At 35.0% G+C, this 25,359-nt stretch overlaps 1 protein-coding gene across 2 annotated transcripts; it reads left to right on the top strand.

The window, feature by feature from the left end:
* On the top strand, positions 1 to 25,359 carry Tmem106b (transmembrane protein 106B). Of its 2 annotated transcripts, none has more exons than XM_063242090.1 (8): positions 1 to 24; positions 2,266 to 2,487; positions 5,918 to 5,981; positions 9,348 to 9,507; positions 17,802 to 17,942; positions 18,197 to 18,246; positions 18,991 to 19,044; positions 19,761 to 25,359. In XM_063242090.1, the coding sequence occupies exons 2-8, from the start codon at positions 2,268 to 2,270 to the stop codon at positions 19,897 to 19,899; spliced, it is 828 nt and encodes a 275-aa protein (XP_063098160.1). In that variant the 5' UTR covers positions 1 to 24; positions 2,266 to 2,267; the 3' UTR covers positions 19,900 to 25,359. The 2 variants fall into 2 exon arrangements, with proteins under 2 accessions (XP_063098160.1, XP_063098156.1); XM_063242086.1 differs by lacking the exon at positions 1 to 24 and adding an exon at positions 208 to 347.

The raw sequence follows: 25,359 nt of genomic DNA, 5'->3' as shown, positions 1-25,359 counted from the left end.
GAACGGGAGCGGCCGAATTTTAAGGTATGGAACTAGGAAAACGGCTGAACGTGGACACCCTTCCATCCCCGCAGCGGTGCTAGTAGGCCCCGGCAGCCGGGAAAGGCGCAGGCGCCCCGGCGCTCTGGGCCACCTTCCTGCCGGGCGCTCTGCGCAGGCGCAGGTTGCCGCGGCGCCGGGCCCAGCCAGTGTTACTGGCGTCCGCCCCGCCCCCGCCCGTGTCCGCGGCCGCCCTGCCATCCAGGCCGCCCTCTCCGACTCCCTGCTCGGGACCGCGGCCGCCGCGACCCTGTGCTCGGGCCTGTCCGCGCCGGAGCCGCCCGGGACAGCGTAGCGCCCGCGTGCCGGTGAGCGACCTCGGACGCCCAGCCCCCGCGGCCCCCGGCACTGTGGGGCCGAGCGGCGGCGGCGCCTCCGGGCCTGGCAACCAGTGGAGGAGGGGAGGCTGCCGGGGAGCCGGCTCGGTCGCCTGCGCTCTGCGCCCGGCCCGCTCTGGGCCTTAGCCTCAGCCTTGCGCCAGCTGGGGCTCGGCTCCCTTGCAGGCCCCGCGCCTTGGGCGGCCAGGTGTCCCCGGTTGCTGTTGTGGTGATTGCTTTTCCTCGCCCGGTTGGCTGCAATGCGTTTGCAGCCTTTGCCTAGTAGACTGTGCGGTGGAATTTTGTTGATGGCACTTTTCGAAAGGGGCTGGTTTCCTTGGTTCTCAAGCACGCCCTGAACGAAAGCAGTATCTGTACAGAAAGATGACGACCCATTTAAATTGGTTGGAGTGTGGAGAATATTGTTGGGTTTTCTGGAAATTAATAAACCGCGATAATCGAGAAAGAGGGATCTAGCATTCCTTTTTAAACAATATGTGTCCAAGAATAAAAGTGGTTAAGTTGTGAGTGTTCTGAAAAAAATCTAGGATGAAAGTTAGAGATTACCAGTGCTATGCTTGGCTAACTCTGTCCCATCTCCAGTCTGCCCAAAGCAGAATCAGCCAAGCTGGCTGTTGGACTAGAAAACCAGCCAGGACCCAGAGCCCCTTAGGTTGCCCTCGCCCCAAGGACTCCAGTAGAGTGCACCTGGCTCAGCCAGTGTCTGAGCCCCTTGATCTGAGTTCTTGCACTGAGCAGACTCTGAAGTGACACTTCTTGGAGAGGGTGATGGTTAACATTACCCTCGGAACCACCTGTGACTGGCACATGTTGGTTTGGCTTGGATTAACTGTTACAAGGACAAATTAAAATAATACGTTTCAGAAATCACAAATCAGGTGTTTTTGAACTTGTGTGGACAATATGTATATGAATTTTTAAAACGATACATAGTAAAAATATTCTTTTTCTACAATATTGTTTGAATTCAAGTATAGTTTTGTTTTGTTTTAATCCTGCTGTTTACATTGTATTTGAGTCCGCTGTCATAATTTTTTTTCTCAGAACAGTATTAGCAGGGTGGATTAACATGACCATTAAGTTCTTTTCAGTCTTGACATTGTAGCTACTAGCAGAGGTTTTGTTTTGTTTTAAAATAGAAACCAGTAGGAATTACTTATTTTTACTTGGCTTTTAAATTTATATTTAATTTCCCCTGTGTTAGTTTTATACTGTTTTCCTAAAGTTTGGAAGTTAGTGTTCTAAATTTGCTCGTTTACATTGGTAAATTATATTTAATGTTTTGGGATGTTTGGCTTATAATTTTAACTGCCAACCGTGAAACAAAAGAAGTCTAAATGATACGGTGTTTTTGAGGTTTTTTGGTGCAAATGTTGAAATGTTTGAAGCAAGATAGCAAAAGATAGAAGTGATGACTTTTCTCTAAAGGGTATGAATTTTAAACTGGAAAGTACCAGTTTGAAATTACTTAATACTACACATATTATCTAGTTGTAATCTACCTAAAGCACATTTCGCCTTTAGTGCCAACTAGTTTAAAGATACAATGTGTCTTTGTTCTATTCTAACAAAAATGAACCCTGTATGTTTCCTTGTAGGGAACCTTAATAAGGTGGAGGCTTTTGTCAAATGTTAGGGTTTGAAGGCCAGTTCTCATTACAAGTCTGATGAGATACCCTGTGGTATTTGGTTAGAAATACAGTTCTGGACTGTTAACAAATTGATTCTTTCTTTCAGTCAGTATTTGATGGAATTTAATTTTAACCCAAAAGGTAGTTTGAACACACTCTTGAAGTTTATTCTAAATTAATTAGAGTGATAGAAACATCCTGTGGGGTTTTTGAGTATACTTGTTCCTTGAAGTTTACTGGTTTTCCTTTTTCATTAGACATGGGAAAGTCTCTTTCTCATTTGCCTTTGCATCCAAGTAAAGAAGATGCTTATGTTGGAGTCACATCAACTGAAAATATGAGAACGGGATTGGTTAATGGTGAAGTCCACAATGAAGACGGAAGAAATGGAGATGTCTCTCAGTTTCCGTATGTGGAATTTACAGGAAGGGATAGTGTCACATGCCCCACTTGTCAAGGAACAGGAAGAATTCCTAGGGGTATGTGGCACTGCTTTGTTTTTCCTTTACAGAATGACTCCACACATTTGCTCAAATGTTGATAGTATAAAAACCTATGGAAGTAAGCAGCTGTTTTAACTGACTTAAATAAAAAGTAAGACTTCGTATCAATTGCCTTCAGTTAAAAGAGCACAAACATACTAAGCTCCGTAAAGCAGTCATGAAGATGACTTGCCTCCATCCGGTATTGTTGCCTTTCCTGCCAGCTGTTATAGATAGTGCACACAAGTTTCCAGTCATCTGGAAACTTGGTCATGTTTGCCGTCTGTAGAGAGTGTATCACAGTTGTTCCCATGCAGGTTGTTAGAAGCAACTTAAGTAATTTGGTCATTTTAACATTTGTAATTCATTACTTAAAGAAGAAAATGTGGTATTTATCTAAAACTGAGTATAAGTCTACTATAATGAAGGATAAACTTGAGGCATTTGTAGGTAATAGTGGTACTTACAGGTCGTTGTGGTAAATGAGATAAATCAGAAACATGCAGCTTATATACCACATGGTTTCTCTTCTGTGAGAAACGCAAAATAAGAAGAGCAAAATAAAAGATAGACAATGGGAAGTAGGGAAATGTTTTTCATATGGGAAAGAGAACAAGAAATGGAGAGAAGAAGAGGGAAGAGGGATGAAAAAAAGATTTGAAGGAAAAGCATAGGAAATTGGAACTCTCGTAAATGTGCGAGAGGAGCAAGAGTTATAGGGAGCACGGAGAGATGGGAGGATTAGGGGATGATAAAATTAAACTGCACTATACACCTCCCCACAATAAATGTGATTAGCATGTACTGCAAACATGTACTAATAAACTAAAAAAAGAACAAGTTGTACCTGCCCTAATTTGTTATTTCTGAAAAGAACTGTATGGTACATGAAAGTGACACAATAGGGCTGTGGTAAACCATTGGGGCTGTAAAAAAGGGAATTTGTACTATTTTTGCGGTACATTAGGTATGGGAGGAAAATGTGGAAGAAGTATATAAGGTACCTTATGGTGTTTTCATTCTCTACTTAGTAATTAAGTTGTGTGACTATAGAGAGACCATGAAAGAAGGACAGAGTAACAGTTTATCAGAACCTCTGAGAAATGCCTTGGATTAGGGGTAGGGAAGGTTATATTTCCAAGACTGTTGAATGTGATAGCTTAATCTTTGCAGGAAAAGTAGCTGCTAGAGAATAAAAGGATTATTATAGTTGAAGAAATCATTGTACCAGGCTGATGGGGATGGGAGAGATGTATTTTAGCAATCTTAATTGTATTTTAGTGCTGTGACCAATATACTTTTTGGCAGTGCCAAGATGAATTTTGAAACATAGGAATAAAGGATAACTCACAGATTTTTTTTTTCTAAACAACTGAAAAAAGGGGAGAAATGATTTATTAAAATAGAGAAAAAGATTTGAGTTTGTTTCAGCAAAAAGATCAGGAGCTTAATTTTAGGCATGTATGTTTGCAGATGAGTATTTGATACAGAAGTGAATACTTCTAATAGGCAATTCTTTATTATAAGTCTGAAATTCAAGTATAAGTTTGGCCTAGAGGCATCAATAGAAAAGTGATACAGTATTTCAGTTAAGCTGAATGAGAATATCAGGCTCTCAGTGTGGATGGAGAAAAAAAGAGACCCTGGCCCAGAACTTTGGGATACTACAGCATTTCAGGGTCAGTAGGGTGAGAAAATATTTGCAAAGGAAACGACAAAAGAGCAGCTAAAGGAAGACAAGGAAATTCCTAGGTGTGTAGTACCCTGGAAGATAAGTGAAGAAAGTATATCTAGGAGAAAAGAATAGTCAGCAGTTCATGCTACTGAGCAATCAGGTTATATGAGAAGTGACATCAGTTTTGATGACGGGTAGGCCATTGCAGTTTTTTGTAGTTTGTGAAAAAGGATGTGTAGCACATGTGTAATACATATAAAGTGAGATCAAGGAGATAGAGATAAAATAGTGTGTTTTGTGTTGTTTTGAGATACTTTGGTGTATGGAAAAGGAGAGTAGAGCGGTATAGGAAGGGATTATGAAGTCTGAACAGGGATCTTTTTTAACAGAATGATTAATGTTTGTATATTGACAAAATTCATCTCTAGAGAAAACCCTGGTAATGCAGGAATGGGAAAAGTATTGGAAGATGGTCCTGAATAAATGAAAGGGGATAAGATCTCATGGACAAGTATAGAGGGCTCCTCTTACAAAGGAATACAGGAAGCTTATTTTTCAGTGATAAGAGACAAGGCAGAAAGTTTGGACATGGAAGCAATTATGTAAATAGATACTGTTAAATCAAAATTCAGACTATATAGACTGTGAAATGAGTTTACAGAGCTGTTACATTCTAACGAAAAGTAAAAGGACCAAATTTGCTGTGCTACCAGTGGCATGGGCATATAGCAGTTGGAAAAATGTTCACTGGACCTCAAAGGGCCAAGATTTTTTATAATGAAATTTGGAGAGGAAGGCTTAAGCTGTTTACATTAAATCTGCATTGGCTCTAGGTAAAGGAGTAAGCCAACATGAAGGGGCAAAGTCTTGGGATGGGAGGACAGTCAGTAAAGAGAAGCTTTTGCCATTTCTTGGGTAGTTGGTTCCAAAAGCAGAATGCAGCGTGGGAAGATACAGGAAATGAATGTGGAGCAGGTTTTTATTTTTCTTTGTCGATTTACCTTGATGTTATGAATTAAAACATATCTTCTTCCTCCCTCCATTCTCTGACTTACAACTCAATTTAGAACATACCAGAATTCTTTTACCACTATGGTGGTAGGGGTTTATAGAAGATCTCTTCATGAACTAAGAATGAGTATAAAAGAGAAGATAGTGAAGGTTTGAAGAGAGTTGAAGTTATGAAAATGTGACTTTGGAGTGTTAGATTGAGTGTATGACGTAGGAAAATACATTATGATCATTGGCCACTTGAAATTAGTGATCTGAGATGAGACCAGTGACCTCTTGAAGCTTGAGTCTTAGAAGATACCCGTTTTGGGTTTCAGAGGGGATAGTGTTAGAATCTCTGAAGTGAGACGTTTCAGGGAAGAGACACAGCAATGTGTTTCTCCTATTGTCATTCAGACAATGAAATCAGAGTCTTCATGGAAAACAGAGGAGTTGAACTAAGACTTTTTAGATTTAAATCTTCTGAAAAGTGAAACTTCTTAGGTTTCTTCAGAGGATAATGTAGACTTCTTTCTACTATTTTGAATTAACTAGATATCTTGGTATAAAAAGATACAGTGTCTTCTCTAGAACTTAATTTCTGCTGGATAAGTACTAAAGAGTTACAATGCAGTTTACTAAGGGAATGAGATGAAAGCCAGATGGATTCCTGAGCTTTCTAAAGTATATTATTATAATGTACAACTGTATTTTTATTTAATCATGTTAATAAGTATTTAAACTTACTGCTCTTACTTTTAGGACAAGAAAACCAACTGGTAGCATTGATTCCATATAGTGATCAGAGATTAAGGCCAAGAAGAACGTAAGTGATTATAAAAAAAATAATAGTTTCCTGGTTTGATTTTTATCTTTTCATTTCAGATTATATATCAATAATTACTCTAGTTAGGACCATTAAAAGGAAAATTTCTGTGAACTTATTAAAGTATACCACTATATGCTTCGTGTCATAAAATTAAAAAGATTTCTGTTTGGGGTGAGATTCTGAAAGCAATATGATGTCTTTGTCTTCTCAAATCTTATTAAAATAGATCTAGAATAGCAGTAGGAAACACACATGTGCTGTTTTCATTAAAAACAAGTGATGAATTATTCCAGTTCCTCGCAGCATAATTATGGGTATTCAAACCATGATGGCAGCATTGACCTAAACATCCCTAGTCGTTTTATTGAGGTTGTCAAGGAAACCAATCGAGAGTATTATAGGGGCTTAAGCCCACCACTTATTCTGCAGAGCTTAAATTTAAGGAAAGGGAAACTACCCAAAAGGGGAGGAATAGACGCTAGTACACACAAATACCATTGATCTTAAACACATTAAAATATGTTCAGTGTTGCTCATTAAAGACATACAAAAGAAAATTGCATTGAGATACCATTCCTATCAGATTGGCAGAAATCCAAAGTTCCTTTAGCATGTTTTTAGTTGGAACTAAAAATAAGTATATGCATGCCTCCTAGTGAATGAGAATTTTACATTATGAAACAAAATTATGTATGAATTTGCTCTTTGGCTCAGGGACTCTGAAAAATTTATTCTGAGGATTGTCAAATTGAGTAGCTATCATTTATACAAATTACTCATGTGCCAGTGTTTGTAATAGCAAAAATGTAGACTCAATTTAAATAGTAAATAATAGTTGGTCAATTAAGTAATGCTACATGTACTTTAGAGTAAAATGGAATGAAATAAGAACTGATTTACCACAGTGTGATATTCATAGCACATTTTTATTTGAAAACACATTCGTGCACACATATATATGTACCCACAAAAGAATGAAATCATAAGCCAGTAACTAATAAAATTAGTTGTTCTCAGAGTTTGAGAGGGAACTGGTAAAAAAGTAAGATTGGGCTTTAAAACTACTTTCTTTTTACATGACCTAAAAGATGAAATCAGATGTTAAAAACAGTAGCGCCTAAAATGAAACAAAAAGCAAAAAGTGGTTCTGTGTATTGAGTTGATGATTGAATGCAGTTGAAAGCATTCCTGTGCATGATTTTAAATCACTGTATTTCGATTGTCAAATCTAGTGAGATGTTCTAAACGGCAAGCAGAACCACAACTAATTTTAAATTGTACTCAGGGTTCCCCGAACACTCACTGAAAGTATTGTTGGATTTTTATCCATAAAGCAAATAAGTAGGTGAATGCCATTAAGGAACAAAATTTTCAGCATACAAGCAGAGAGGCAAGATTAGATTTTCTAATTAATATTTTGAGATAGTGGATCTCAGGCATCAAAGAAAGACATCGTGGATGTTGGAAAGAAAATGACTTAAGCCATGCTGTTGTTCCGCTTACTATCTGGAAATAGGTTGTAGACTGTAGCAGAAGGAAAGGAACCTAGACAGAGCTTAGCTGCCTCCCTGAAGTGTGGAAGTGGGGCCTGAGGGTCCAGGAAGCAAAGAGGACCGCAGTTAGCAGAGCACACGGCAAAAGATAGAAAGCTACAGAGGCTGCTGTTACCCTGCAGCTGAGTCCTGAGCAGCATAGTGTGTGACAGAGTACCTGAGGTTGGGGAAAGACTGCCCTGTAGGAGCGGAGCAAGCAATCTGCAAAGTTCATGCAGGATAGAAAGTTTTGTTTCTCAATTTGTAGTAAAATTGTAGTATCTTAGAAACAACTCAGGGTTTTTACTTGTTTACAAGTTGAGGCAGTTATGGTATTTAAAAAACATTTATCAATTGCTTTGTAAAATTTAGCTAAGTCATATAATACTAAAAACATGTATCTTATAAGACTAAATTACCTTAAAAACAACCCATAGAGAACAGCAGAAGTAGAACTCTAATTTGACACCACGTGTACTACTGAAGCTTTATAACCTTGTCGAGTACTATGTATCTCCCAGAATTTGGTTGCTGTCCCTAGGGTAAGAAGAAAAAGTGTCACTGTTGTATCTTATAAGAAAAATGCACATACTTTGTCAGTGAACTAGCCATTTATTTTCAATTTGAAGTGAAATTCTATGTGGGATGTTATTTTATTTTTTAGCAGTTTCAATAATATTTGCTCTAGTTGTAAATACTGTACATGCATATATTCACAACTAGGACTGCTCTATGGGTTGAGAAAATACAGAGTGAGTGTGAATTGATTCACTCAGTATAATAGCAATTTGGCAAAGTTTTTTTTTTTTTTTTTGATAAGCCATTTGCTCTTTTTTTCTTTACTTAGACAACTTAAAATACTCAGAAAAAAAAACCAAAACACCCTTATGAGGCTATTTAATCACTGCTGTGATACATGTAATGATTAACTTCATAAAGGCATAGAAAATTGGTTTGGAGGAGAATATGGAAGAAAGAACGAAAGTAATTTTTTTTTGTATAATTACACTATCAGGAAGATGAAGCAGTATCTGACTTAGGCCTTTAAACGGAGGGCTATGTATTGGAGAGATTAGGAAATTTGAAACTAGCTTTGAGAATATTTTTAAGCAAAAAGGATATTTTCCTTTATAGAGATTAAAAAGAAAATAGAGGGGATAAATACTGCCTATTGCTAAGGAGTTAGAAGAATAGCAAAGACAAGTTGAGTTCTTTTCTTTTTTTCTTGTAACTGCAAATATTATTTCTTTGATTGATTAAAAAACTATAACAATGACTTCAAGCCCAAGTTCATCAATGTAAATAATGTTTTTTTAATAGTAAGTGCATAAGTATTTGGGACTGACAAATCAAAAAGTACAAATTCTAGTCACTGAGACTGGTAAAACTGTGCGATTATTTCATTATTTTTAAGACCTTCCCAGGTGATTCTGATGCAGTCACTTTAGGAGACTGTGTCATAGTGAAACTCACATGTGGAAACTTTGCTTCAGTGAATTCAGAAAGCAACTTTGAAGTCTGTATCTAGATAGAGCTCCTAGGCTAAAACCTACTGTGAAATCTGGTTTCAAAATTACCTCAATAAACATTCGTTATAAGCCTGGAATCCCATTTTGCAAAAGAAGTGAATTCATCTTCAAAGGAGAACATATTAATGCTTAGTAGAAAGAGAAAGCATTTCCTAGGACTTTCAGAATGTGAAATTCTGGTGAAATTATGTAATTTAGTGCTGGTATGATACATGGAAAAGATATTCAAAGTGAAAATATCTTCTTTAAATGTATCATAATGCAGTTTTTGATGCACATATAATTAAATACTTCCTTTTCAGAAAGCTGTATGTGATGGCATCAGTGTTTTTCTGTCTGCTCCTTTCTGGATTGGCTGTGTTTTTCCTTTTCCCTCGATCTATTGATGTGAAATACATTGGTGTAAAATCAGCATATGTCAGTTATGATGAACAAAAGAGAACAATATATTTAAATATCACAGTAAGTACAAATTTATATTGAAAATCTTTTATTTTGGCCTTTATCCTACTAAGCAGTGCCTTTATCCTGGATAAGAGCGTGTTTGTTAAATGTAACACTGTCTGGTTTGCTTCCTACATGTCTTTGCTGTGTTGATCCTTCTCTGGTTTTGCTGAAAATGGTAAAAAATAAGTACTGGCCATTCATACATAGAATTATTCTTTTAGTAGGATCAAATAAACCAAACATTTTCTGAAAAAGAAAAAGTATTGCAATCTATTGACTTCAATATTTGATTCCAAATAGCCTCCTAGCAAGTATGCTCCTATGTGATTCAATAGAATGTAACATTTTACTTCCTTTCACTTTGTGAAATACAGCTTTGGCATGTGTAACAGACCAGTCCTTTATTGTGTTTAAAGATGAAGTAAAAACAATTATTTGATTTTAGTGAGTGTGAAAATGTCCTCTGTTTCCCAGGAAAGCATTTTTTAAAAAGATCATGCAGCCACCCAACTCATAAACACTACCATACCTCAGAGAATCTTTTCTATTATCTTTTGCATACACACATATATAGTATATGTATGTGTGTATGTATGGGTGTATATATATGAATTATGCCTTGTATCTGCATGTTCTTTGGGAGAACATGTGCTCATACATGAGAAGTTTTTGGCTAGATTAGGGTGTCTTACTGGGACAGAGTGTATAGTGCTGGGACTAAGACAGTGGATAAGGAACGACCCACCCTGGGTGTGGTTGGCACCATCCAAAGGCTATAGCCTGGATAGAACAAAACGGAGAGGCAGGCTTCCTGCTGCTTGCTGCCTTGGCTGTTTGCTGCTTCCTCTCTGCCATACCATGGAGTGTTTCTCCTCTACAGTGCCACCATACAGTGATACCCTGCTTGGGAAATAGCCAGCTGTGGACTAAAACCTCTGTATACACTGAGCTGAAATAAACCTTTTTTCCTTTAGCTTATAGGTGTCAGACATTTTGTCTCAGCAGTGAGAAAAGTAACCAAGGCATGGGTGATCCTGTTCACAGTCATGTGTGGCTTTAGGCTTTTTGGAAGAATGTGGACTTAGTTGGTTTTCCTTTTGTAGATGAATGGCGAAAGTAGAGGTAGGGGTTCCTGTGTGGTGGTGGTGGTGGTTGGGAGCAAAGAACTCTGAAGGGATGGACAATGAAGTAGAAGACTGGGTTAAAGTAGGATTACTACTTGATTACAGAAAAAAAAAAAAAAAGCTGTTGTGAATCCACTTATCCTCATTGCTTACTGTCAAGAGTTGATAAGGGCTTAAAAAAACTAAATCCATACCATTCACAATAGAATTGTGACTAAAACATGCCAGTGTTAATTGTAGCATTATGAATAAAACATCATAACACCACGCTAATTTTAAATAATTTCATATGACCAGAAAATGACTCATTAGTGTTTTCCTACTTTAACAGCTCTATAGAAAAAGGGAGATATTTTTTATTTGTCTCAGGTTTACAGCAATGGTCAGGTGTTTTTTTGTCCTGCTTGAAGTTTGCTGTAGTGTCCAATAGGATAGACATGTAATAATTTCTACTGAAAAGACATGTAAAGTTTCCTTTTAAATCCAATGTATGCAAATATGAATTTAAAACCTTATTGTAAATAACTATTTTCATGTCTTAGTCACCTTCTCGTCCTGAGACACGTAATACCCAACACTTGCAAGTTAGAGGAGGAGGCTCCCAGGCAGGCAGCGTGGCAAAGGGACACAACAGAGGAGGGCTGCTCATGGCATGCTGGATGGGAAATAGAGCAACATACATTTAGTTCATCTCCAAGAGTCATCAAAGACCTAACAGTTTCTACATTGTTGAAAAGTCCAGTCTTCTCTGAGACTTACGGCAACTGTGAGCCTCTATAAAAATAAAAAAGTCAAACATCGCTGACATACAATGGCAAACAGTAAACACTGCCATTCCAAAAGGGAGGAATTTGGAGATAGAAACCAGTGGAACCACAGTATAATCAAAGCCCAGCAAGGCAAACATTAAATCCTGCATTTCCATGTCTAGCACCCAGGGCAAGTTTGACAATGATGTGATCTCCAGCTGATAGCATGAGATTCAGCCTACAGTGTACCTACCTCAACAGCCATTATGGCTTCTCTTTTAGACTAGCTTTGCTCATTCTTTATGGCTTTCCTGAGATGGTCCATATTCCTGGCTTTTCCAAGTTTTGGGGGTCTCCACTACACTTTTAGCATTGTTCTCACAGTTTTATGCACTCAGCAGTCCCTTCTGAAATCCGGGTGAATCCCTTCTGAAAGCTTCTATGACTTCGTAACTCTTATATTTTGTCTGCACATGAAACTAGTACCTAATGAATTACTCTAAGGTCTGCAGACATACAGATCAACAACCAGCCACTTTCACATCTTGCCAGTGGTTGGAGAGGCCTCCAAGTGCCAGATTGGTTAAGCACAATGAACTGAATCCTAGGAAATCAGTTTCCTAGGCTGCCTTTCTTCAACAGAGTGCCCTGGGGCTCTCTTCTCAAAGCAAAGTGTTTAATTTTTGCAGGCAAAAGAGTGGGATCTTGCTTTTTGGGGAGAAGCTCTCAAGCCATTTTTCCTGTCATCCTGATCCAAAGTATTTGGCTCTTTTTTTAATGCTAATGTTTCCAGCAACCAATTTATCCTGCGTTCCAAGTTTATAGGCTCCAACTTTATTGGAGCTTCCTTTCTGACCAAACTCAAAACTTTTAAAATGACTCAGATGTGCCATTTTCTCTTGATATTCAATGTAGGTCTGTCTAAAAGTCCCCAGCAGTACCCAAACCACAGCCATAACATTATGCTGCAGTGAAATTTCCTCAGCTGTAGTTCATCACTGTTATCCTTCCACAGAATCTCAGAACATAAGCAAAATATTGATAGACATGGGTTTAACCAGTGGGGTCCTTGTTCCCAAAGGAAATCTCCTGAGCCTGATCTTTACCATCTGCATTTACGTGAGCATTCTGGTCTTCTGAAATCTGACTGGAATGTCTCATCAAGTTTGACTTAAAACATTCTAGGGTTTCTCTAGCCAGCATCTCCAAACTTCCCCATATTTACTCCTGTGAACCAGTTCCAAAGGCTTCTGGAACCACATAGTCAATAGCATTATAGCAATGATCCTATGCTGGGTACCCAAATTGGCCTTAGTCACTTCCTTGTCATTTTGACACAATACCTAACACCCACAAGTTAAAAGAGATGGGGATTTATTTTGGCTCACAGTTTATAGAGTTTTACATCCATAGTCAGCTGGCATCAAGACAATACAGTATGATACAGAGGCATCACAGAAGAGAACTTGCTCATGATGTAGTGACTAAGTATCAGAGAGAGTCAAGGAAGGAAACAGGAAGGGAGATATAAACTTCCAGGTCCTGCCAATGCAAACTTCTAGGTCCATTGACCCACCTTTTCCAGCCAACCTCCACTTTAACATCAAGTCAGCTGTAATGCCACTATAATTCAGGCACTTTCTGAAGGTTCTGTCTATGATCTATCAAGGCTTCAGGGGATGTGAACATATAAACCATAACCTCCCATATTTCCAGATACTACCTCATGATAATAACTAAGCATTAAATGAGAAATGGGAATTGCTATTTTGATGAACATTAGACTTCACCAGAGGGTGTTGAGATAAGAGGCTAATAAGATTATAGGTTAGATGTTGATAAGTTCTTTAACAATAATTTGAACAATAGAATAATGTTGCTTTTGTTTCTCAAAATGATTAGTAAATGTTAATGCTACTTTTCTTGTTTTAGTAAATAGAATAGAAAAATATTTCACACAAGTAGCACAGATGACTTCTGTTAATTCCACAGAATCCTGTGTGATGATTTCTTCCCAGCAGCAAGCAGGCATTCAATTCTGTAGAGGACACCAGCTGGGTGAACTGCCCCACTTCAGTTGAACGCAAGACCAGGCCTCCAGGACTTCTGAGGAACTATCATTTTGAATTCCTACACCCTCTTCCTTAGGTTTAATTAATTTGCTGAGGCAACTCACAGAATTCAGGAAAGCAATGTGCTTAAATTTACTGATTTGTTATGAAGGATATTTGAAAAGATGCAAATAGCTGAGCATGGGTTCTTACACATGTAATTCCAGCTACTCAGGAAGATAAGGCATGAGAATTGTGAGTTCCAGGCCAGTCTAGGCAACTTAGTAAAACCCTGTCTCAAAAACCAACCAATAAAGAACAAAGAATGTAAATAAATTAGAAACTTCTGTCCCTATGAATTTGACCTTGTGCTTGGATGAGTTCCTGTTTACCTTCTGTGCAGTGGCACTCAGAACACTGTTCTTTCAGAATTTTATGCAGACTTCATTGCAAGAGCATGATGAAAGCATACATAGAACTGTGATTAAACACAAAGAGGATCTGATCTAATGAAAATGAACTACTACGTATGGAAACTCACTAAGGGCTTCCTGTTCAGATTCTTCTTGGGAACACATTTTTGAAAGTAAATTTGTTTATAATTGTGGTCACTTTTTTACTTATAAATTAAATGAACTCTCACTGATTTCTGTAAGAAATCAGCTTTTTAGTACTAAATTTCCATGTTCCCTGTCTTATTTTTTGTCTTTGTTAATGTTTATATTCATGTTTTTTTCTGTCAATATATTTTTTCTAATTCTCATAAATATTTGTTCAGTTTTGCATCATTGCTCCCTTAAATATTATAGTGAAAATTATGGATACTTAAAAAAAAAAAAAAAGAAAGCCATAAGCCAACATTAATTTGTATATATAGAGGATTCCATGACTTGGTCTGCATTGAAAGATCCATTTATCTCAAATTATTATTTTCCTATTGTGTCTAGAAATGAAATCAAGATGATTAACAACCTAATAAGTAAAACATATAGTAAAACAAAACTATTTTAACTGTGGCATACATTTTTTAAAAATGTCTTTATGTTTATAATTATAAATGAATATACACATACAATCATGATTGCTACTCTGTAGTACATTCTTTTTTACAAAAACTTTTTTCTTTACTCATCCCTTGCTAAATATCTGTATCTTTCTTTACATTCATATTTAACTATAGAAATACATTAACATTAAGTTTTAAAAAATAATTCTTTTCTTTGTTTTTCTTTACATTTTATTACTACGTTTACCTGTACATGACTACTTTTATTGTGGGGAATTTGTACATGCACAAAACACATCTTAATTCTTTTTTTGTCCCCTAACCCCGCCATCCTTCCCTGCTCTTTCCATATATTTGTACCCTTCCCACTGGCTAAAGCCCTATTTCCATTTTTTCCTTTCACTTTTTTTTCCTTGCTGTTTTCCTCCCCTTCTTTCCCCCTCACTCTATCTCTTGTTCCCTTTCCCATTTTGTTGGAGACCACTACAAAGCAGCTCTGGGCAGGGTTTAAATTTTACTAATTGGCTTTCTGTGTTTATCTGTGAGTCTGACCTAGGCCTCAGTCCCTTGCCTGGCAACTGGAGCTGATTCATAGCAAGTGAACCTCTATGAATCACTGGTCCTGGCTGAGGCCTGTAGTGGCCTGTGAGGCCAGAGATACTTCAAAGGGCAAGATAAGGCCACAGCTGCAGGGACTTGGCTCCAACCCCAATTAACAAGATAGAGACTGCAGCTGCAGAAATTACCCCTACAGTCTCACTTCTACCATGTCTTCATGATAAGACAGTGCTACTAAATTGAGTTGATTCATTCCTTTGGAGATGTCCTTGAAGTGATTAACAAGGTCCTGCTTATTGCCTGCACTTTGCTCAGTTTTTCTGCCTTTTGTCCTTGGTCCTAATAAAAATGGACTGATCCAGAAAACTTTTTGTCTTAACCCTCAGAGTCGGGAGCTTAATTAGTTTTGATTCTACTGGAGCCCTAAAAAATCATACAATTTGTCTCCTTTTATTTAACCTCTGCTGTACACTCATTTGGGAGATCGGGGTCTAGGTCAGGACCTGATACCATTTGAAAGAAATTTCCCTACTTCCTATTATCTACTCATTGTTTTGCTCTTTATTTATAGTTTGGGTTTCTCATATAAGAGAAACTAGACAATAAAGCTTTCATGTTTTATGTCACATAATATTATGGTCTTCAGTGCACCCATTTTCCTATGAGTACAAGTTTATCTTCCTTTATGGCAGAGAAGTATTCCATTGCATATAAATACCAACTCATCTATTGATAGGCATAGAGGAGATTCAGTGTTTAGCTTTTATAAATTGTGCTACTATAAATACTGGTTCACATGTATTACTGTACTATGGTAACTTTAATTCTTATAAGAAGATACATAGAAGGCGAATAGCTGGATCAAATGGAAGTTATGTTTTTTTGAGGAATCACCATACTGATTTCCATAATGGTTTTCCTGGTTGACATTTTTGTAGAAGGGTTCCTTTCCCTGGTGGTCTTGCCTGCATTTGTTATTACCTGATAGATTGATGATAGCCATTGTTTCTGGGGTAAAGTGGAATCTCAATATTATTTTAATTTGTATTTCTCTAATGGCCAGAAATATTGAACATCTTTTCAAGTATTTATTTGCATTTTTTTCTGAGAATTTTTCTGAGTATTTTCCTTTTACTTGCCCATTTTTCATTGGGGGAATCTAGAATTCTGAGTCCTTTAAATGTTTTAGATATTAGTCTGTGTAGGGAATAGCTGTCTGTTCACTCTATTGTTTCTATTGCTTTTGAATTTGATATGACTTCATTTGTTATAATTCTCAGTACTATTTCAGTGCCATTGGAGTTTTGTTCAGAAATTTCTTGTCTTTACCTGTGTATTCAAGAATTTTACCTATTTTATCCTACAGCAGATTAAATGTTTCTTATATAACATTTAGATCTTTGATCTATTCTGATTTTCTTTTAGAACACTGGGAGATGTGGGTCTACACTCAGTCTTCTGATGTGGCTATCGAGCTTTCCCAGTACCATTTATTAAAGGGGCTTTCTTCTGTGCAGTGTAGGTTTTTGGCTCCGTTGTCAGAGATCAAACATCTATATGTTCCTGGGGTTGTTTCTGCCCCCTCTGTTTATTCCATCTTGATTTTTGTGCTATCCCTGTGCTGTTTTAATCACTGTAGCTTTGCACAACTACAAATCTGGCATTAGGATGGCTTCTGCTTTGCTTTTGTTACCAAGAATTATTTTTGCTGTTCTGCGTTGCTTCTCAATCGTAAGAATTTCAGGATTGTGTTCCCTAATTCTATGAGTAATGCTGTTATTATTTTGATTGTAACTATATTAAATTTATGTGTCAATATTGGGAGTTCAGGATGACTAATTTAAATAAATGGTTCTGCCAGTCCAGGTACAGGATAATCCCAGTGTCCTTTTTCAGAGTGATGTATTTTTTGTGGTAGAGAGCCTTCACTTTTTTGGTTTGGTTAACTCCCAAGTATTTAGTTTTTCTTCATCCTGTGGTATCATGCATCTTAATGCTATGGTGAAAGGTATTGTTTTCCTATTTTATTTTCTCAGTTAGCCCATTATTACAGGAGGAACATTACTGTTTTTTAGATGTTGATTTTGTGTCCTGCTACACTACTGAATTTAGTAAAGTCTTTGGGTGAATGGTTTTAGGTCTTATATAAAGAAGAGCATGTCATCTTCAAATAATGATACTTTGACTTCTTCCCTTCCTACAGACACCCTTTTCGCTTCTTTATCTTGCCTGACTGCTCTGGCTGTTTGGAGGACTGTGATGAACAGAAGTGGTGATAGTGGACACCCGTGTTTCATTCCTGATTTTAAGGGGGAAACTTTCAATTTCTTCCCCATTTAAAATGATGTTGGTCATTGATTTGTCTTAAATGGCTTCTGTCAAATTGTGATAAGGTTCTTCTCTACCTATAGTCTTTAGGATTTTTGTCATGAATGGATTTGGATTTTGTCTGAAGTTTTCTCTGTGTCTGTTGAGAGGATCATGTTACTAAAAATTACATGAATTTTTTTGATAATATTTGCATTGAGCTTTTTATTAACTAAAGTCATAAATATACTTTCTAATATTATTTTATTCCAGTACTATGTATTTTCTGAGTCTATTTTTTTAATTTTGAGTTGTATTGTTTCTTAGAAACGTAGTGTTAATACATAAGACCAAATTATCAGTTTATTTAATGTTCTTTGACATTTGTGGTAATATTCTTATTTGTCTGAATAAATTAACGGCCACATCTGAAGTCATTTTATTAATCTCAAATGTACAGTATATTTGTGCTTATTCACAGATAACTTGTACATTTTTTGTCTTTTTCCTGCAGAATACATTAAATATAACAAATAATAACTACTATTCTGTTGAAGTTGAAAACATCACTGCTCAAGTTCAGTTTTCAAAAACAGTTATTGGAAAGGCACGTTTAAACAACTTAACTAACATTGGTCCACTCGATATGAAGCAGGTAGGTCTGCCATGAAATATGCTGAATGAGTTAAATGATATGTAAGGTTTCAGCTGTATATATCATATAACTTGAAAGAGTGGGGTGTTTTCTCAAAATTTGATTTTGAAATATGTCCCATACATGTATAAGATGAAATCTTAGAATCAGGATTCTAAAAGGAAAGATTTCTAACTTTGAAATTTTGTTATATAACCGAAGTGTTTGAATGTTTTGATCCTGTAACCTTTTTTTTTTTTTTTTTTGCATTTCAGATTGATTATACAGTACCTACTATAATAGCAGAGGAGATGAGTTATATGTTGTAAGTTCTGATTTTATTAGCTTTATCATTAATAATAATGAGAATGTTACTCCATTTTTAAATTTTTACAGTCTGACTAGTTAAAAAGACCATGGTTTAGAATTCATTCTAGCTTCTGGCCTATTTTTTTCCTTTCCTTTCTCAACATTTGTATCATTTAGATTAATGTACCTATAATTTCGTTATTTTTCAGAATTAGGTTTATGTACCTCATGTTACATTTTATTTTTAGTTTCTTTGTTAAAAGAAGCATTATTATAATCTTGATTTTCTACTGTAGGAGGACTAAAACTGCTAGTAATTTATATATTATACATTGGCTTGAAGTTCTCAATCTTTAAAATTGGGTCTAAAGTATTAGCTCTTAATAATTATAAATTTTCATCATCTTTTGTCAAAATATATATATGGAGTTTCTAATCCTGAATATCTAATCCTGAATATGTCAAAATATATATATGGAGTTTCTAATCCTGAATTCTTAATAACCAACATAGTGGTAACTAAAATTTTAAAAGCTAAGCAAAATATAAAAGTAATTTGTAGTACACTTTAAAACAACTCTGTAACTCCAAAGATATGAATGCACAAATGCGTTTAGAGTTAGAAGTCATGATTGTATCCATCACTACTTGAAGTATGTGCTCAGCCACTAAATGATTCCTTATAGAATCTGTATAAGCTTTAACATAGTAGAATTGTAAGTATGTAATATAGTAACTTATTCACATTTTTATTTAACAGTGATTTTTGTACACTGAAATCCATCAAAGTACACAACATAGTACTCATGATGCAGTAAGTATTTTTTTGAAAAATATTTCCTGTTAAAATTTCAGATTTATATTATTGGCTTATAATATACAGTCCATCTTTATGAATGCTACTCCAGTTGGAGTTTAAGCCTTACAAGAATGCTATAAACCAAGTAACTGTTATCCCGCTGAACAAAATGAAATTGGCTGCTCAGAATAGTGCAGGAATACTGGATGCTAAGTCGTGAATATGGGTAGCACAGGAGCTGAGTATAATGGCAAGAGTCTGAACAAAGAAGACCACACCTAGCATCCAATTCCTTGCTTTCTTGGTAAGCAGTCTCAACAGAAATAAGAAGAAATGATGTTAGCTTATAAAGCATGTGTTATCTAAGCCAATTAAAGATTGTTAGTTATAAGTTTGGTATTTTGCCCATTCGATTTTACATCTTATTAATCATTTTCATGATGAGGGAAGTGTGTGATTTATTTTTAAGCATGTGATGATTTTTAAATTTTAAACTAAAAATAACTTTTTAAATTACATTTTTTAAATAATTATTTAACTAGACCATACTGAAGTAGCATTTTTATGTGTGGTAAAGAAATAGTCCCTAAGTGGCCTGTGTCCACAATATTAAGTTACATTAATCAAATAATCTCTCCCTGGAGAGAATTTTTATTTATAAAAGTTTTCTCATTACAGAAAAACTGTTCATATAGGTATGAAACATTTCTCTCGCTCTGATTCATTTTTAGAGTAACTGTGACAACAACATACTTTGGCCACTCTGAACAGATATCCCAGGAGAGGTACCAGTATGTAGACTGTGGAAGAAACACAACTTACCAATTGGGGCAATCTGAATATCTAAATGTCCTTCAGCCACAGCAGTAGAAATGGAAGGAGATGCAACTAAAGGAGATGAAATACCTATAAATATTGTCTGACTCTCAAGGAGGTATTCTCTAGTAGAAAATCTTAAATTGAACAAAGGTAAAAGTTTACACTCATAATTTAACAGTTTGATTAAAAGTTTGTGGACTTGAAATTATTGTAATTTTCCATTCTGTGTTAATAATATATTTGTACCAGGATCTTTTACTTGAATATAAATTTACCAATTGGTTTCCTTCTCCCCTTCACATCCCAGAGGGAAAAACTGAGAACTTCCCCTATAGTATAATAAATAATTATTTGAAAAATATAGCTTCAATCGGTAACTCAACTGACAACTGCAGTGACAGCAATGTTCTGATTACTTATTTATGAATGTTTTTGTAGAAAATTACTGAAAGCCTATTCATCAGAGACTTTTGAAAAGTAACCGTTTTTGTGTGTTTTATAAACGCCTACAATTAGTTACATGGTAGTACTATATTTCAACTACATAATATTTTAGCTTTTAGCCAAGTATTTTTAGCCTTTAATTTGTTGGAATTCTCATTTGCATGTGTTTATCTTATTCCAAGCTGTTAAGTGCATAATACTTACCAACCAGAATAATAGTCACAAAGTTCTGTATGTGAAAATTTTTAAAAGCTCTAAATACTGTTTTTCATGTGTATTTCCATAATACTTATAATTTTGTGACATTTTTGTGTGATCTTCAAGCATAATCCTTTAATGTACAATGCTGTAAATAAACTCTGCATGGCTTTTATACAGCTTTGATAAATGTCAAAATGGAACAGATTCCAAATTAAAGCAAGTAGCTCATAAATATAAATAAAGGAAAATGAAATTTAAAAACTGATTGTGAATAGGTATTGTTTTATGCTGGACCTGGCATAAAATAGACTGGAAATGAAATATTTTTTATGCTTCACTTTTTTCATGTTGCTTTCATATTAAAAATTGATTTAGACATTTTTCACAACTGGTAGGTATTTAATCATCAATTTTATGAATATTTTTGAGGAGAAAGTTATTTCTTTAATATAAATTATTCAAAAAGTCCCACCATTAAATAATGGTGATTATATTTTAAAGAAAACCTGTGTTATGCCTTTAAAATTTTAATCGTATTGTGTATTCACATGACTGTGATGCTTGTAGCAGTTAAATTTTTAAATATTTCTACTTTTGGTTTTATTTAAAATTATTTTCAAGTATAGGTTACTGACATACTCTGTATGCTGTTTAATATTTTCAGTATTGTTTTTCAGTTGATCTTTTTGCCTTTTCAGTCCCTAAATTCTAAAATCCTTTTAAATGCATACTACTAAGCGTAGGAGCTGAGTATGATACCAAAAGAAAAAAAAGTGAGTTGAGGTCAGTTTCTTTCTGTTTCCCCATGACAGAAATCAGGTCTCACGTTCTTCACCCCTAAGTGCCTAACCTACTTTCTCATTTGTAAAACATAAATTTTAAAGGTTTCATTATGATCTTTAAACACTCAGCTATCCAATTAGTTTTCGTATCATTTTTCCCAAGTTTTCCTGAGTGAAAATTATAATTGGAATGTGCTTTATAAAAATTGCTTAATCTTTCCTTAACCCAAAGCTAATTTAGCCATCCCTACCACTAAATCCATATCACTCCTTTAAATTCATTAGAACATGCTAATCAAGCCCAGTATTTATTTCCAGTTTTCTTCAGCCACATTTGCTGGTTACTCCCATTCTTCTTGCAGCTGTATGCTTCTTGATACGTATTGATTACTTTTTATTTTTCAAATAGTTCTCACTTAATTTTCCTTCATTTCAATATGACTTATGCATATGAATGATTTATATCCCCCTTTTTCTCAAAATTTCTAATCCTGTTTAAAAACATTTTTTAAAATTTAAAATTTTAAAATTGTAATTAGTACCTGTTTATAACACATAATTACCTTCATCATAGGAAGTTAGCACATATACACCACACACTCCTGATTGTTTTTGCTGACTTTTACTCTAGTCTCCATCCATCTCTTAGTTCTATTCCCATTTGCAAAACATATATCCCATTTCCTGCCATCCTTTATTTCAGTCTTTAAATTAAATATACCTAGAATTCCTATGACTTTAAAAATCACCAATGTCTAAATTAGAGCTTCCAAATCTGTTTCTCTGTACCTGACCTTTAAGCCATGTAGTTGCACATTTATAAAGTAGAGATATAGTTTTTCAGTATTACTCTATGTGAAAAGCCAGAAATGTTAAAAGAATTTTATTGTTTGGTTTTCACCGTGTCTTCATGTCTCACTAACATCAAAATAGCCATTCATTTCTTTAAAATTATCCTTTAGGTAAGCCTTATATGATAATCAATACTTATTATCCTGCTTTGTGTATTTTGACCTTGGAAAATTACATAGTGTAAATTAAAAAGATTTTTCTGATGAATTGTAGCCCTCTTGTCCTTTTAAGAGTACATGCGTAGTACCTCTTGAAAAAGCAGGAATCAACATTTGTTTTTAGTGATACAACTTTGATTTTTCTCTTTATCACTCTTTAAATTGAAAACTCTTTGTTAAATCTAGTTTCAACAAAGTTTGAGTCAGAAGAAACTAGGATTTAAGACTAGTAAAGAGAAATAAAGATTGCCTGCTTTCAGAGAGAATTAAATACCAGAATAAGAACAAATAGGCCATAATTAAAAACATATTTTGGAGAAGTAAATGTACAGTCATCAAAAAATCTGGAAAGAATATCTAATACCAGATCTTACCTAGGGACAGGAATACTATAACATTTTTCTGATGCTTTCAGGAATAGTTTTGACTTTTCATCTTAATAGCCTGGTCCTTCTAACAAAATTCAACACTTTAACAAGCCTCTGTGTTGGTATTATTATGTAGCAAATTGACCACTGTAGAGCTCTTTCACATATTTTTCTTACATAGTTTCGCAAAGGAAGGATTTTAGGATACCATCTTCTAGAAGCAAAATGCAAGGCATAGAGACATTGAGGGACTTGCCTTAAGATCATATATTCGGTGAACACTTTCTTTGGGGCCCAGGACTAGTTCCTGTGTCTTTCAGATCTGTTGTATCACTTGAAGTGTTCTTTGGAGAGTCCTGCTGACTCAGGTTAGTGTGATTACAACTTAAAGGAAAAGTTCACATAGTTAATAGTGGCAATCAAAACAGCACCGATGGATTCAGATTTTGGTAGTTTTGAGTTGCTATCTGAAATATTTTAAATAGGGAACATGGATTTGTAGAATAATTTGGAATATAATCTACAGCTTAATTTTTCATTAAGATTTAGTATACTGATTATTTCAATAGAAGAGAAAATATCAGTAAATATTTATAAGCAGTAGAGATATTATCTTTAAAAATTGAAATGAGAGCAGTATAAAAATACTAAATATTAGATAAATTGCTTAAAATTAATATATGAACATCTACTAATACTGTGGTATACAACATTCACATGTTTAGTTTTATTAGTGTGCAGTTTTTCTGTGCTTTTTTTTGGTTAAGCTAATGAGGTAATGTTTCTTCAAAAAATTCACTAGAACAAAGTGTTACTTCAAATCTTCTGATTTGTAGTGTGGAAGTGACAGTGCAGTATAAAAAAAAGTAGGAGATGACTGTCAAAACAGAACAAAAGTAACATATTAGGAGATTTGAAACTTTAGCCTAATGAATACTTTGTGGTTTTAGACTTATTATTTAGAACTGCATATTGCTGACTTTTCGCCCTTTGTTTTTAAAGTGATTAGAATAAACACTTCCTTTATATAATGATTGTTTCTTATTCAAGAAAGTTCTTTCAGTTAAATACTTGTTAAAAGCTGTTTCTATTTTTGAATAGTTATGTTTTCTTTTATATGTAGTATAAAAGGAATTTCAAGTTACTAGTTTATAAGCAAAAGTTTACTATAATGTCATCAGATAATGATTGTTAGCTCACAATATCTAGAAGCAACTACTACTAAAAATAATTCATTTTATTTCTCTTATTCTTTTGTGGAATGAGATTTTAAATAAAAAGTTTATCTTAAACTATTTTATTTTAAGGAAAAAGTATGTGTTTGAGTTGGTAAGGTAAAAAGACTCTTAAACTTTAAAATTCCTATTTTTACATTATAACAAAATATATTTGTGATCCACTTGTATCAAAAATTTAACTTCTACATACCATATCTAATATTAAAGTAAAAATTTCTGATTAGAAAAGCCATTTGTGTGTATTTCTTTGTTTGTTTAGAAAACAAATTCATACTGGATTTTTAAAATTTATCCTTAATTTGGATAAAGTCAAGTAATACAAAGTTACTATAGAGCTAAAAATGGTACTTTCCATTTTTCTAAATTACTAAAGTGATTGTGTTTGTAGTTCTTTTTTAAGCATGTTTAGCACAGGCTTTAAACTAAATACCATAGTATAGTCTTACATTTGACCTAAAAATCTCATACATTAATTTTACAAATATATGGCAATTTTTTCATAGCTAAATCTAACTCTTCTTAGAAGGGCCAATGTTGCCTTCTGTTTAATTACATTAATTGAAATGTGTTTAAGAGAAATGTTTTCAGCATATTTTGTATATTAAAAAAAGGATTAGTATTGGGCTAGTGGCCCAAAAGGTAATATTGCTACCATGTAGACTATTACAGTTCAAATTGTCCCTCCTCCCTCCAGGATTTTTGAAACTAGAAATCTGGGAGATACTGTATCAACTGTAGTTGGGTGAATCTGAGTGCGCTAGGTACTGTTCATCTTTTAATTATTGTATGAGGTGGAACAAATGCCATATTGCAGAAGATACAGAACCTCATTATGTAATAGTTATTGTAGACATAAGAGCAAACCATGTCTGTGTATTTTGTCTTATTTTCTTTTAACACTAAAAAAGATTTTGGAAAATTATTTTGAGCCAGGTATGGTAGCACATTCCTGTAATTCCAGCACTTGGGAGACTGAGGCAGGAAAGTCATGGGTTTGAAGCCAGCCTGGGCTACATACAGAGTTCAGAGTCATCCTGGAGTACATAACAAGACCTTGTCCAAAAAACAAAACAAAATAAAAAAACAAAAACAAAAAACAAAAACAAAAAAAATGGAGTGCTCGCTAGTTGACATAACCCACCAGTCAGATATTTGAATAATTCTACTGTTATACTCTCACCCTCCCTAATTGTGGAATGTAGAATGTGAAAATATATTTGGCACTTATGTTTTGCTTGTATTGTGTAGTGGCCTCCATCATGACACATTTATTAAATTCACTAACTGAGTGATTCTGTAATTATAACTATATTGCTGTTCATGTAAAAAAAAATGCTTGTGATAATAGCAAATAAATAGAAGTACCCCCAAGTGCTATTTTTTAAATTCAGTTGTAACTGTCAGTCTTGAATTCATGTATGGCAAAATGTAAAAAATTCAGCATGAAAAATAAATTTGTATCTCTCAA

This window comes from Cavia porcellus, unplaced genomic scaffold (assembly GCF_034190915.1).
Source record: "Cavia porcellus strain 051 isolate PalLab524CR breed Dunkin Hartley unplaced genomic scaffold, mCavPor4.1 scaffold_2, whole genome shotgun sequence".
In the NCBI taxonomy this organism is placed as follows: domain Eukaryota; kingdom Metazoa; phylum Chordata; class Mammalia; order Rodentia; family Caviidae; genus Cavia; species Cavia porcellus.
This window is presented reverse-complemented; position numbering and strand designations above follow the sequence as displayed.